Source organism: Onychomys torridus, chromosome 5 (genome assembly GCF_903995425.1).
Source record: "Onychomys torridus chromosome 5, mOncTor1.1, whole genome shotgun sequence".
NCBI lineage: Eukaryota > Metazoa > Chordata > Mammalia > Rodentia > Cricetidae > Onychomys > Onychomys torridus.
This window is the reverse complement of record NC_050447.1, coordinates 85380894-85395443: the sequence shown is the minus strand read 5'-3', so window position 1 is coordinate 85395443 and position 14550 is coordinate 85380894. Positions and strand designations below refer to the sequence as shown.

At 43.0% G+C, this 14550-nt stretch overlaps 1 protein-coding gene across 4 annotated transcripts in view; it reads left to right on the top strand.

Moving 5' to 3' along the window:
• Window positions 1-14550, top strand: part of Mpp7 (membrane palmitoylated protein 7) — a 217419-nt gene that overhangs the window by 185237 nt on the left and 17632 nt on the right. For all 4 annotated transcript variants that reach the window (XM_036188122.1, XM_036188121.1, XM_036188120.1 and 1 more), the window contains one exon: window positions 3204-3374. In XM_036188122.1, the coding sequence (XP_036044015.1) occupies window positions 3204-3374 (171 nt within the window). The remainder of the gene's footprint in view (window positions 1-3203; window positions 3375-14550) is intronic.

Genomic DNA, 14550 nt, shown 5'->3' with positions numbered 1-14550 from the left:
CTGAGTGTGTGTTGGTTCGGTTTGGGGTTTTTGTCTATAAAAGGATTACAATAACAAAGTTAGATTTCGCAGCTTGCTAACTGTTGATTCTGAGCTGAGACTTTTTCTTGCTGTTTTCTTTGCATGTATACGTTAACAAATGTGTGTAGGTATGTATATGCATATGAGTATATGTACATAAAGTGGCTGTGTAAATATACATATACCTTTATGATGTGGAGAAGTAAGTAAAATAAATTCTAAGACCGGAGGGAAGGATGCTCTTAAAAATTAAGTTTGGTAACAAAAACTACATGTATTCCTAGAAAAGAATGTTTAAAAAAAAAAAAGAATAGTACATACTAAGCCTTTCTATTGTGTTTCTTCAAAATGACTAGTCAATACGGCATTTAAAATAATTGTTTATGAATTGTAGTGCTGGAGATAGGGAATCCAAGGCCTCAGAAAAGCCACATGCTATACTACACAGTGACACCCCAGCCCCAATTCACATATTTAAATCTGGCTTTCATTTTACTATTTGTCTCTCTTTTATAAGAGCCCATTTAAAATTGATTAATGAGCTTCCAGATGTACTTTTCTCCTTTTTGAGAGAGTCTGTGCTGTGGGACTCCACATGCCTGCCCTAACGGCCCAGTCAGATACTGAGAGACACACAAGCCAGTATGGATCTGTAAGAGACATGCAGAAGTCTTTGCTGTGGGCCAAGTCTGTGAGTAGCCTATCCTTCACCATCCTGGGAGGGAGATGCAGCCATTGTCTGTGTTTAAACTTCAGAAAATGAGCCTTACAGAAGATTCCTGGAACTGCAGAGATACACAGCTGGTATGGCAGAGCAGCTCTTCAGTCTATGTCCCTCACTTTCCAATTCCAGCCTTTTCGGATCTCCTGCTCTCCAGAACACTGTGACTACCTGCTCTTCAGAACTCCATGGCCACTTGCTTTCCAGAACTCCATGATTACCTGCTTTCTAGAACTCCGTGGCCACTTGCTCTCTAGAACTCTGTGGCCATCTGCTTTCTAGAACTCTGTGGCTACCTGGCCACTTTGCTGCCTGACCACTGTTTTGTGTTTTTAAAAGGGAGTTTCCAGGGCAAGGCTATTCCAGGACATGGCTTCTGAAAAGCTGAGGGTGTGGCTGAAAAACCAGGGTACCAGTCACTGGCCTGTACTCTCAGGTGTTTTTACCAGCCCTAAGACCCATCCTGGACAGAGTCCCACCCAACTTCAGGTCTGGTATAAAGTCCCCACACAGCCTGCTTTCTTGGTTGAAATATGCAAAGGTAAAACAGTGTGAGTGGGTCTGTAGTTGGCACTGCCATCTTTTAAAATTAAATCTGGCAAATTCTTTAGAGCCTGTTCTATGTGAAGCACGGCAGAGCAGGTGCCGCCACTCATCCTGTGGAGCACAGTCCCTATCTTCTTCATAGACTCACTTTAGAAATCTGATCGCCTCCTCCCTTACCCTCCCCGGCTCACTTTCCTGTTTATAGTGGGAGTTGAAAAAACAAAAACAAAAAACATCATCAATGAGGTGTCAAGACGCAGCTAGGTAAGCAGTTCCTCAGAAGTCAGGGTTTAATTACAATATGCAGGTTGGAATTTTCTCCAGTTTTAGCCTTGGGAGTTCATTTGTGTTGGCTGATGCTTGTACTCAAAATTTATAGTGACTTCCATACCAGAAAGAACTGCGAAGGGATTGAGATGGTGGGAAACTGCAGTTCAAACTCTGAGACACCAGCATCCCACCTCTTTTAGCCAGAATAACCAATCACAAACCTTGTCACTTAGGACAGTTGGGGACACAGATAAGTAGATTCTGCCAGCTTAGGTGGAGACTCAAGCCCACTGTGCTAACACCAGGTACATGGTAAGCATTTGGTTCCCTGTGGCATGCTGTTGGGAAGGTGGGGCTGGGGAATGGATGCTTGGAGGACCAGGTTCTTGGCAATTCTTCAGTGTCCTGGGAATAGAGCCGAGGGTCACATGCAGCTTTTCCCTTGAGTCCCTCACAGAATGCTGGATTCTCTCCCATGTGGCTTTAGAATTCATATGGTTTCCCCTACTGGGGCCGGGGTGGCATGCTGCCCTCTGCCTCAGCTTAAATTTCACTCTTTCTATGAGACACCAGTGGATTTCAGGACTGGTCCCGTTCACGCTTCTTTACCTCTGAGGGAGCTATGGTGAGACGTCCTTGTATAAAGCCCTTTGTAAGTACCCTTTCCTCCCAAATAACCTGGGGTTGTCTCAAAACCAGAGTTAGCTTTCGAAAGTCACAGAATAACTTTTATTAATCCATGCATTCTTTGCTGATTTAAATTTTTCTCATTAAAATATAAGTTCACTGTCCACTGCAAAAGTATTTACTGATTTTCCTTTTAGTAACTTGACTCCACAAGGTGTGTCAGTTAACTCCACCTTTACTCAGTGGTTGTTTTTTTTCTTTTTTTTTTTTGAGACTTGGTTTCATGTAGCCCAGGCTGGCCTCAAACTCTCTATGTAGCCAAAGATGGCCCTGAACTTCTGGCCCTCCTGCCTCTACCTCCTAAGTGCTGGAATCACACATGTGTAGCACAGAGCCCATTTCGTGCAGTTCCGTGTTGGGCATCCAACCAGGGCATCCTGCATGCCAGGCAAGTACTCATCCAGCCGAGCTCCACCCCCGGCCTTTACTGCTGTTACTTAGCATTGCTTCTCTTTTTCCCTTTCCTTTCCCAGACCCAGAGGAATGAATCATTGTTCACTTCCTATAGAGTCTCCAAGATTCATACATACATTGCTGTTTCATTTTTGTACCTTGTAGAAAAACTCTAAAAGTATCCTACTTATCTAATTTATTACTTTATACTTTGAATTTGTATTATCTTTTGTTTATTTCATGTGTGTGTGGATATGTGTGGATGTGCATGTGCCGTAGCCTGCCTGTCGAGGTCAGAGGGCAACTGAGCGATCCAGTTCTCTCATGTTACTCTGCAGGTTCTAGGCATGGGACTTGGTTCGGCAGACAGGCTCACCAGCCCTCAATATTCTTTGTACAGCCAAATACACACTTTTGCACACTTGTAGGATACTTGAATTTTATCTTCTATTGTGGAGCTGATACGGAAGGAGATTAATATTTGGCTTGGGGGGATTTTAAATTCTAATTTAAAATACACTGAACAGTTTCTAAACATATATGTCTATTTTTTTTTAACTTGTAGCTGGTTTTAGAAGAAGTTTCCGTCTTAGCAGAAAAGATAAGAAAACAAACAAGTCTATGTATGAGTGCAAGAAGAGTGACCAGTATGACACGGCGGACGTGCCCACATACGAAGAAGTGACACCGTACCGGCGTCAGGCTCATGAGAAGTACAGGCTTGTTATCCTGGTTGGTAAGTGTGTGTTTTGTGCGTAATCCTGAGCAAATAAGGAAAACACTGAGAACTTAAATTGGAAGTTTATTGTAGTTGAAGTTTTCAAGTTAAAATTCCCTACGTCTAGAATACCTTGCTTAGTCTCTAAAGCAAAGTGTCCGGCTGTGTTTCTATCTTGTGGTGATGCTTTGGAGACAGACCTCAGGAGTGGACCGGTGTGCTTGTGGAGCCTCTGTTGGAGACAGGTTAGCAAATGCACTGTTGCACAAGATGGGTCAAGAGCACTAGATATTTATGTATTTGTCAATGAATATTTGAATGGTCATTAATGAAAATTTGAATATTTGTCAATGAATATTTGAATGTCTGTTAATGAAAATTTGAATATTTGTCAATGATGTTCTTAAGTTCATTTTGAGGCAGTAGCCATGGTGTAAGCTCCCTATAGCAGTTAGTCCACCATGAAATAAGTCACAATAGCAGAGCTCCAGGAGGTTTCAAACCATTTACACATATGTGGGGTGAGTATGTGACTCAGGAGTAGGGCACCTCCTAGCATTGGCTTCCATCCCCCATACTGTACAATGTGAGGTTCGGGCAGGTCATTTCTACAGGGGTTGGTTTGACTCACATTAGCATTCTAGCCAGTGTCTTGTCCAGCCTTCACGGACATGACCCACCATGATCTTATGTTCCTCCAACCCCCTCCCTTATCTTGTGTCTTTTAAAATGTGGTGAGAGCTATGTCAGTTTCCAGGATTGAAGCCAATGGTTTTGCAAAACTTTGGGGGTAGAGGAGCATAGTGTCTCTTGTTAATTCTTACATTGTAAACTTCGGATGATGATTTGGGGAGTGAGAATAAATGGAAGAGTGAGGAATCAGCCACTTTAGTAAGGAAAGATCCTTTGTAAGTCTGTTACATGTTCATTGAGACTGATGGTGGGTGATCTGGAGGAAGGGATATGGTTTTCTCACACCAAATGGCACTGGAGTTGATCACTAACCTGGCAGATACTGAAATTATTTGCATTGTTCAGAAACACAAAATTGCAAACTTCAAAGGAATTTCAAATTTTCCTTTCTTAGTAAGGCCTACCTTTTTGTAGCCCCAGCTGTTTCCCACCAGTGCTCATAACACTCCAGATTCCAGTCCATCTAACACCCAGAGGTCATGGCTGGATCCTTTGGTCCTGAAAGGAAGCTACTTAAGACCTCTTAGCCTCCATCTTCTGGCCCATTGTCCCTGCTGTTTCTCCTCCCTCCTAGCATGCATCCCTCCATTCCCATCACCTCTCCTCCTCGGCCCCAGGAGCCATGCGCTATGGTGAAAGGGGAACAGTATGGCGGTGTCCTTCCTGGCTTCCTTCCTTCCAGGTACGCCGTGGAGTGATCTTGCTGCTGTAGCCTTGGTCTTTCCCATGGGGACAAACAGAGGAAGAAGAAACTTTGCTGTTTTTATTCTCCTCTAAGTGCTGACCATAAAGCCCTCTTTGCCAGGCTGAGGGACAGTAGGTAGTTGAGTGTGTCATGAATGTAAGCCACAGAAGAATGAAGAAAGTCAAGGTGTGGAGGTCTTGAAGATGGTTGATGGTGGTGGAAAAGAAATAGCCAACCCTTAGGCTCCTTCAGGATGTACAAGCAGAAGGAGCGTGTGCATCCATTACACAGTACTCCATGGCAGAGTACACCACGTTGGACTTACCTTAGGAGAGGATGAACCAGCAGAAGGATATCATGTTAGCCTCTGTCAGCAAAGCCAAATACTTTCAAGAGTTAGCTAACAGAGATAAAAGGTTCATTTTGGTTCCCAGTCTTCATTACCAAGATAGTATCACAGGTAGAGAACCTCACAGCTGCCCCCAGATTACAGATTATAGCAAGGCACCCCAAAACACTATGTACAATGACCTTCTGCTGCATGCTGCATCTGAAATGTAAATTAATTTCAAGTGATTGTATGGCTTTGGGCCTCTGAGAGACAGCAGCATACCATGGCAGGAGTTTTTGGTGGAGAGGAAGTGCTCACCTCAGCAACAGAGGGCGAAAAAGAGAAGAAAGGAGTCTCTGTGAGCATGCCCAACATTCTGCCTCAGTTTCCCCATCTGAGGGGAACTAGTCTAGCAAAGACTGAGATCTGCTCCTGGCAGCTGCTACTACGTATGGTCTGAGTAAAAAGCCATTCTGATGTATATTATCTGAAATCTTTTTAAAATAAGCATGAAGTGTTCTAGTCTTAGCTTCCTGCTGATTTGGAGCCTGGGTATTTGAACTGATGTTAAGTTAGATTATGTAGCAGCTGACCATCTGACAGAATCACGTGGGTAATGGATGTATGCTTTGGAAATTGTACCTTGTTGTGAGTTAACTGTTCTTTTTCATGGGTGCATGCTGAAGGCATATTTCCTTGACGTCCTTGACATGTGTGGGAGGATGGAATGAGAGAGTATCGAACTTCTTTTACCCCTGTTGTCAAAGCCATGGAGAACGACAACCCGACCCTAGGGACTGTTAGGTCAGGGTCACTGGGGAGAAACAGTGTTTTCTTTCAGTAGTGCTAGGGTGTAGTAATCTTAGACCCTGTGTTGAAGACATCAGAATAAAGGAAGTCGGTGCCATTCAAAACTACGGCATCTGAGAACTGTGAGACTTGATCAGAAAGAAATACTTGATTTTCTCTTCTTTGGGTAAGCGTGTTATTCCTGGGCCACATTTTAGTCGCTGAGACCTCAGTGATGGGTCTGTTAGATTCATTCCTATGTTTAAAAATATTTCTTAAAAAGTGTTAGACCAAATGCTGGGGCACTTAGCACATTGTCCTATTCAATGTATTTCATCTTTCGTAAAACTTGGTCTCTTTTGAAAGTGAAGTAATAAAGTTAAATGATGTATATGGGCTTGTGGGAGGAGCAGAGCTGTGATGCTCAAAAGCCACGAAAGCCTTTTTGTGGCTTAAGCCAACATGAGGGCAAAATTCATCTTGTGGATATTCAGACAATCTGTGACTTGTTCTGTCTGGTTATTTGGCATCGGGAAGAAACTAACAATAAATCTCTGTATATTTCCCATTTACAACGTGAGCACTAAGTACTATTTGGTCCTCCTTTGGGCTGAATCGTACACGTTGCCTGCAGCCTGCTGTGCAGAGGTGCTTTGACTAAACAGCGTTTGTAAGAGTATCGGCGTTTTCCCACAGAATGATGGCAGTGGCACATAAAGCAGACTAGAAAGCTCACATTCAGAGCCGACCGTGTACGCTAGCATCCCCACTGCTTTTGTGGAACTGTGCTTGAAACCTTGTAGGGTCTGCTCTGGAAGCGTCTGTAGAGATACTCTAAAAACAAACGTCACAATCAAATTTATGAGTGTGTGGTGGGTTTCAACTTATAATCCCAAGTAGAGGAGACAAATATGATCTTTATTAGAATCACAGTTGGCTTTTTATGCCTATAGTCTATCTTAAATATTTATACTTGGGATTCGTTTCTGGCATAAGACACAGTTCTTTTCATTGAACTGGTTTTTAGTAAGCAGGCACCGTCTGAGCTTCTCTAGGTTACAACAGGAGCATTTGTCCTTGAGCTATCTACAGCCCAATGGGAGAAGATGAACCGAAAATCTATTCATAGCAACAAAATGATGGTGCTGATGGATATGGCCATTTGTGGAGCTACTGGAGGTGGTGAGTGCTCCATGGTTGGTGACATGTGGTGCTGGTTAAGGGAATTTTGAGTTTGGGACTAGAACAGGGTGGATTTTGAATGAGATCCTGTTATCCCTAGTGAAAGGTCACCTTGAGAAGGGTTAGGAAGAAGGAAGTCATCCTTACCAGTGCCCTTGGTTTAGCTAAGAAAAATGACTGTGGTTGGACTTTGACCTTTCAGTTGTATTGTGTTCTTGTCCCGGCTGGCGCGGAAGGGGAACAAGAACTTAGGTGGGTCCACACATCTGCTTTAGACTGTCGTTCCTGAAGCAAACGGTCTGTTTTTGTCTTCTCCTCTGTTTTCATGGCATTTGTTTTATGAGTTGTTGCCTCATTAAGAACACTCTTCTCTCATGAAAGTGACAGAGGAAGTGAGCTCTGACTTGATTCGTTGTGAACCGTGAACGTAGCTCAACTTTGTGGAGTTTGAGTTCTCATTCTCCAACACAGAACTGCAGCCACCCACTAACACGACCATCCCATGGACACAGATCAAATGTAATAGCACGGCTGTTTTTATTTTATGCCTAGAGCAATAACAGAGCATTGCTACAATATGATAAGTAGACACTTTATAGCATGTGTCTGATCCAAGAGATACCTAGGGGGTTGGTTGGATTTATCTTGCAGTAAATTTATGAGAGAGCGTGGCTTTTTTGAGGTTTTTTTTTTTTTTTTTTCAGGTAACAATGCAGTTTGGTTCCTATGGCAGACTCCAATAATTCTGGTATTTTTCTCTGGATAATAAAGAGTAACAAGTCTGGCCAAGTACGATAAAAAATGTCTGTAGGGAAACAGGGAAGAATTTTTGTGTGAAGCAGAGTAAGTACGCTGGTGGAGTACACAATAGACGCCACATCCATGCCAGTAACTCTCTGTGTAATAGAGCGTTTTTGGCTTGTTCCAAGATGTACAAAGAGCAGGAGAAAACATAAATAGTGCTTGGTCAGAGCAACACATGTCCTTCCAATATTCCACTTAATATTGGACGTAAATCCAAATATTAAAAAGAAGTATGTATAAACAAGAAGGATTTTATCACGAATGTGTTACTGTGGTGGCTGCATGTGTACTTTGTCCGTCCCTGTTGACTGGTCTTTCTCTGTTTAGTTACTTTGCTAATAGATTGTTAATGTGATAAGTCTTTCATCTCTAAGGCACTACCTATATTTATATTATTAAATTCAATCTGATACTCATCAACCTTAAGAAACACTATACACAGGGGCTGGGGGCTGCTCGGTGGGTAAAGCACTTGCTGGGCTTGAGAGCTGGAGTTCAGATCCCCAGCACTCACCTCAAAGCTGGGTGGACTTGGTGGTCCTCCTATAACCTAGCACATGAGGCAGAGATGGGGGATCCCTGGGGTAGCTGAGTAGTTGCACTAGCAAGATTGGAAGCTCTGGGTTCAGTGAGAGACCCTGCCTCGGAAAATAAAGTGGAAAGTGATTAAAAAAGATGCTTGGCATCAACCTCTGGGTTCGTTCTGTCTGTCTGTCTGTCTGTCTGTCTGTCTGTCTCTCTCTCTCTCTCTCTCTCTCTCTCTCTCTCTGTCATACACACACACACACACACACACACACACACAAAGAAACACTATACTGATATTCTATGCATCTTGTGTTCTTCCTCAGACTGAGACATATGCGTATATATGTGTATATGCATACCATATTTCACTGATTGCAATAAAAACTATTTTCACCATAAAATTACATCATCTTTATCATAAATATTCATTCTGAAATAGCGTTGCCACATAAATAAGTAGACAGTTGAAACTCCAGTGTGCAGTGAGTGATGCACGTGTAGTCTTGCAGTTCTGTGCTCCTATGAGAACATGCTGCCAGTGCATTCTTGCAGGATACTTTATCTGTTTTCACAGCATCACTCCAGGTTCTGACATCATGACCTATCTTAATCCTGTATTCCTTTAGCATTTTTTTGTTGTTGTTGGATGTGACTGTTTCTGATTCACAATAGAGATCTTTCTTGAGACCCAGTTGCAGAGTGAAAACCATGTCAACCATGAGTTAGTTTTGAATGTGTACTATGCTAACATTCAGATACAAAATTAGCCATATGCAATGTCCTTTACAGGTGATAAGCCTATGAGCCAGCTATGATGCCACATGGCTGTGTACCCAGAGCTCTAGAAGCAGAGGCAGCCGGATCACAAGTTCGAGACCAGTTCAGGCTGCACACAGAGAGCCTTCAGAATAATGAACCAGAAATGAAAAGTTCTTAAGCATGTTTATGAAATAAAAAGATGAAAACCTGAAGCCAGGGTGGTGAAGCCTGAGGTCTACAGGCTTGAGGGGCATCGGAGAAGAGGTGTCACACTCATGGAGCATTCTTACATATGCGTCTTCAATAGTCTTAGCTTTCAGGGGCCTCAGGAGGATCTTGAGGCCAAAGCCAACCTGGATTACACAATAAGACCCTGTCTTGGAAAGCAAACAAACACAAAAAATTAGGGAGGACTTTTTCTATCACTTTATTGATACTGTACAGGTCTATATTTCTTTGGCTAAATGAATTAGCTTTTTAAAACAAAATCACATTTTTACCTGTGTTCATTAAGGTAGAGTAATTAATTATGTTTTTCCAAAGATTTCCTTTTTTTCTTCTTTTTTTAATTATTATTATTATTATTATGTTTTAATTTTATACATCAGCCATGAGTTCCCCTGTCCTCCCGTCTCCCGCTCCCGCCCCCACCTTCTCCCCAGCCCCTTTCTCCATTCCCATGTCCTCCAGAACCAAGACATCCCTGGGGACTCATTTAAACCTGGTGGATTCAGTACAGGCAGGTCCCGTCCCCTCCTTCCAAGCTGAGCATGTGTCCCTGTGTAAGCCCCAGGTTCCAAACAGCCAGCTCATGCACCAAGGACAGGTTCCGGTCCCACAGCCTGGGGGCCTCCCAAACAGATCAAGCTATTCAGTTGTCTCACTTATCCAGAGGGCCTGATCCAGCTGGGGGCTCCACAGCCGTTGCTTCATAATTCATGTGCTTCCATTCGTTTGGCTATTTGTCCCTGTGCTTTTTGCAATCTTGGATTCAACAATTCATGCTCTTGCAATCCCTCCTCCTTCTCGACAGTTGGACACCTGGAGCTCTACCTGGGGCTGGCGGAGGATCTCTGCATCCACTTCCATCAGTTATTGGATGAGAGTTCCAAGACGACTGCTAGGGTGTTTAGTCATCTGATCACCAGACTAGGTCAGATCAGGCCCTCCCTCGACCACTGCCAGCAGTCTACAGAGGATATATCATTGTGGATTTCTGGGGACCTCTCGAGCACTCTACCTATTCCTGTTCTCATGTGGTCTTCATTTATCATGGTCTGTTATTCCTCATTCTCCCTTTCTGTTCTTGATCCAGCCGGTATCTCCTTCTCCCCTAAGCTTTCTTTCCCTCAAATCTTGCCCTTCATTACTCCCACTGTCGTCCAGGTTGTTCATGTAAATCTCATCCATTTCTCTGTCATTGGGTGATCCCTGTGTCTTTCCTAGGGTCCCGTTTTCTAGGTAGCCTCCCTGGAGTTGTGTAGCAGTCTAGTCATTTTTGTTTTACATCTAGTATCCTCCTATGAGTGAGTACATACCATGTTTGTCCTTCTGAGTCTGGGTTATCTTACTCAGGATGATTTTTTTCTAGATTCATCCATTTGCCTGCAAACCTCTGTCATTGTTTTTCTCTGCTGAGTAGTACTCCATTGTGTATATGTACCATATTTTCTTTATCCATTCTTCAGTTGAATGGCATCTAGGTTGTTTCCAGGTTCTGGCTATTACAAACAATGCTGATATGAACATAGCTGAGCAAATGCCCTTGTGGTATGATTGAGCATTCCTTGGGTATATGCCCAAGAGTGCTACAGCTGGGTCTTGGGGGAGATTGATTCCCAATTTTCTAAGGAAGCACCATATTGATTTCCAAAGTGGCTATACAAGCTTACATTCCCACCAGCAGTGGAGGAGAGTTCCCCTTGCTCCACATCCTCTCCAGCTTAAGCTGTCTTCTGTGTTTTTGATCTTAGCCATTCTGACAGGTGTAAGGTGGTATCTCAGAGTCATTTTGATTTGTATTTCCTGGATAATTAGGGATGTTGAGCAATTCCTTAAATGTCTTTCAGCCATTTCAACTTCCTCTGTGGAGAATTCTCTGTTTAGTTCTATAGCCCATTTCTTAATTGGACTGTTGGACATTTTGATGTCTAATTTCTTGAGTTCTTTATATATTCTGGATATCAGCCCTCTGTCAGATGTGGGGTTGATGAAGACCTTTTCCCATTCTGTAGGCTGTCGCTTTGTCTTGTTGACCATGTCCTTTGCTCTACAAAAGCTTCTCAGTTTCAACAGGTCCCATTGATTGATTGTTTCTTTCAGTGTCTGTGCTACTGGTGTTATATTTAGAAAGTGATCTCCAGTACCAATGCATTCAAGAGTACTTCCTACTTTCTCTTCTATCAAGTTCACAGTAACTGGATTTATGTTGAGGTCTTTGATCCACTTGGACTTAAGTTTTGTGCACAGTGACAGATATGGATCTATTTGCCGCCTTCTACACATTGACATCCAGTTATGCCAGCACCATTTGTTGAAGATGCTTTCTTTTTTCCATTGTACATTTTTGGCTTCTTTGTCAAAAATTATATGTTCATAGGTGTGCGGGTTAATGTCAGGGTCTTCAATTCGATTCCATTGGTCCACATGTCAAACTTACTTTTTTTTTCATTTTTCTTTATTAAGAAATTTTCTACTCACTACATGCTATCCACAGATTCCCCCCTCCCTCCTCCCACCTCCTTTCCTTCTACCCCCAGCCCTCCTTCCCAAGCTATCCCACATCCCCACATTCCCCAAATCAAGGTCTCCCATGGGGAGTCAGCAGAGCCCAGCACACTGAGCCTAGGCAGGTCCAAGACCCTTCCCACTGCACCAAGGCCGTGCAAGGTGTCACACCACAGGCACCGGATTCCAGAAGCCTGCTCATAGACCAGGGACAGATCCCGATCTCCCTACCTGGGTGCCCCCCAAATAGTTCAAGCCAAACAACCAGTCTTCCATATCCAGAGGGCCTAGTCCAGTCCCATGGGGGCTTCACAGCCACCAGTCTACAGTTCATGGGCTTTCACTAGTGTGGCCGGTCATCTCCGCACATCCTCCCATCGTGATCTCGATGTCCTTTGCCTACATTATTTCTCCTCTCTCTCATCAATTGGATTCCTGGAGCTCAGTCTGGTGTCTGGCCGTGGATCTCTGTATCTGCTTCCATCTGTCACTGGACAAAGGTTCTATGATGACAGCTAGGTTATTTGCTAGGCTGGACACCAGAATAGACTGGTCCAGGCACCCTCTGGACCACTGCTAGCAGACCAAGGTGGGGTTAACCTTGCGGATTCCTGAGAGCCTCCCCAGTACCCTGCCTCTTCCTATTTCCATGCTGTCCTCATCTATCATGGTATCTTCCTCCCTGCCCTCCCACTCTGTCCCTGTTCCAGCTTGACCCTCCCATTTCCCTATGTTCTCATCCCCCACTCCTTGCCCTCTGCCTCCACCCCACACACACACACACACAGTCCACTCATGTAGATCTCATCCACTTCTCCTTCACAGGATCATCCATGTGCCCCTCCTAGGGTCTTTTCCTGTTAGCTAGCCTCTCTGGAGTTGTGGGTTGCAGTCTGGCCATCCCTTCCCTCCCATTTAGTATCCACTTATGAGTGAGTACATCAAAATACTGAACAATCCAATTAAAAAATGGGCTACAGAGCTTAACAGAGAATTCTCGATAAAAGAATCTCAAATGTCTGAAAGACATTTAAGGAATTGTTCAACATACTTAGTCATCAGGGAAATGCAAATCAAAACAACTCTGAGATACCATCTTACACCTGTCAGAATGGCTAAGATCAAAAACACTGAAGACAGCTTATGTTGGAGAGGATGTGGATCAAGGGGAACACTCCTCCACTGTTGGTGGGAATGCATACTTGTGCAGCCACTCTGGAAATCAGTATGGCAGTTTCTCAGAAAATTGGGAATAAGTCTTCCTCAAGACCCAGTTATACCACTCTTGGGCATATACCCAAGGAATGCTCAATCTTACCACAAGGACACATGTTCAACTATGTTTATATCAGCATTATTCATAATAGCAAGAACCTGGAAACTACCTAGATGCCCCTCAACTGAAGAATGGACAAAGAAAATATGGCACATATATACAATGGAGTACTACTCAGCAGTAAAAAAAAAAAAAAAAAAAAAAGATATCATGAAATTTGCAAGCAAATGGATAGATCTAGAAAATACCATCTTGAGTGAGGTAACCCAGACTCAGGACAAACATAGTATGTACTCACTTTTTCTTTTTAAAATAAGAAAGAGCATCAGCCTTAGTTTACCATTTCAATTCCAAATTAATAAGCTAAAGTTAATTCAGTGAGCTTGGGGGCTTTCCATTGTGCATATCATTGTGTTTGATTTTATGTACTTGTAAATGAAAAATATTGTAATGGATGCATCCAAGTTGCTCAGGCTTGGTATACACATAGGGTTATTTTAGGCTTCTTAGAGTGTCTTAGAGTATCTTTAGAATGTGTGTTGAAAGATCAGTCTATTTTATTGATACCAGTTTTCTTAGCCACAAGGATAGACAATCACCATTGAAAGTATGGGCACTAGGAAGGAGTGAACAAGCCCACGACATTGGAAGCCTTTGCCATAGGCAACACAGAGCCTGGCTTCATGTTTCATCTACATTGTTTTGATAAGAGTGTAGGCAGTGTGGAGAAATGTAGACTTGTCAGTCACCGGAGCTTTGAAATAACCTGGGAGCCACATCCAAGTGCACCCTTTAGAAAAAGACCTGCCTCTCATTGTCTTAGCTTTCTCCTCTATAAAATGAAGATAATGACTCTTTCAGAGATGTGTTAAAGGTTCCTAATGGCTTGTTTAACAGATGCCTGCCTGCCACATGAAAGCCTTTCCTATTAGAGTTCCCATCAAACCAGTCCTATGAACTGAAGATTTTCAGCATAAACATCAATCCACTTTATCATTAATAAGAACCACTGGAAACAAACTATAAAGTCATATGATTACATTTCACTGTGTGGTAAAGGTTCATGTATTTAAGGGCAAAGTGAATCTTCTTAGCAGAGGCACATGATGTATGAGTTAATCTGTTCATATCACTACATTGTCTGCACATAGATCACATGTTCTAAATATAAAGAAGCCAACTAAAAGTGATGTGATTTCACACCCTCATGAAAGGGAGTTACATGGCACAGGTGAGAATGTGGGTTTCTGTTTCTGTTTTTGTTTTTTGGAGTCAATAAGAGGCTGACATTCTTCCCTATGTGGGTGCAAAATGAGCAGGGGCCCCACAAGGAAGCTGCCTTGTGTGCATGCGTCCGATGAGCAGTTTTGTAATAAGTGATTTGAAATTCTGTCCTTTGGGCTTTTTATGAGACTGTGTC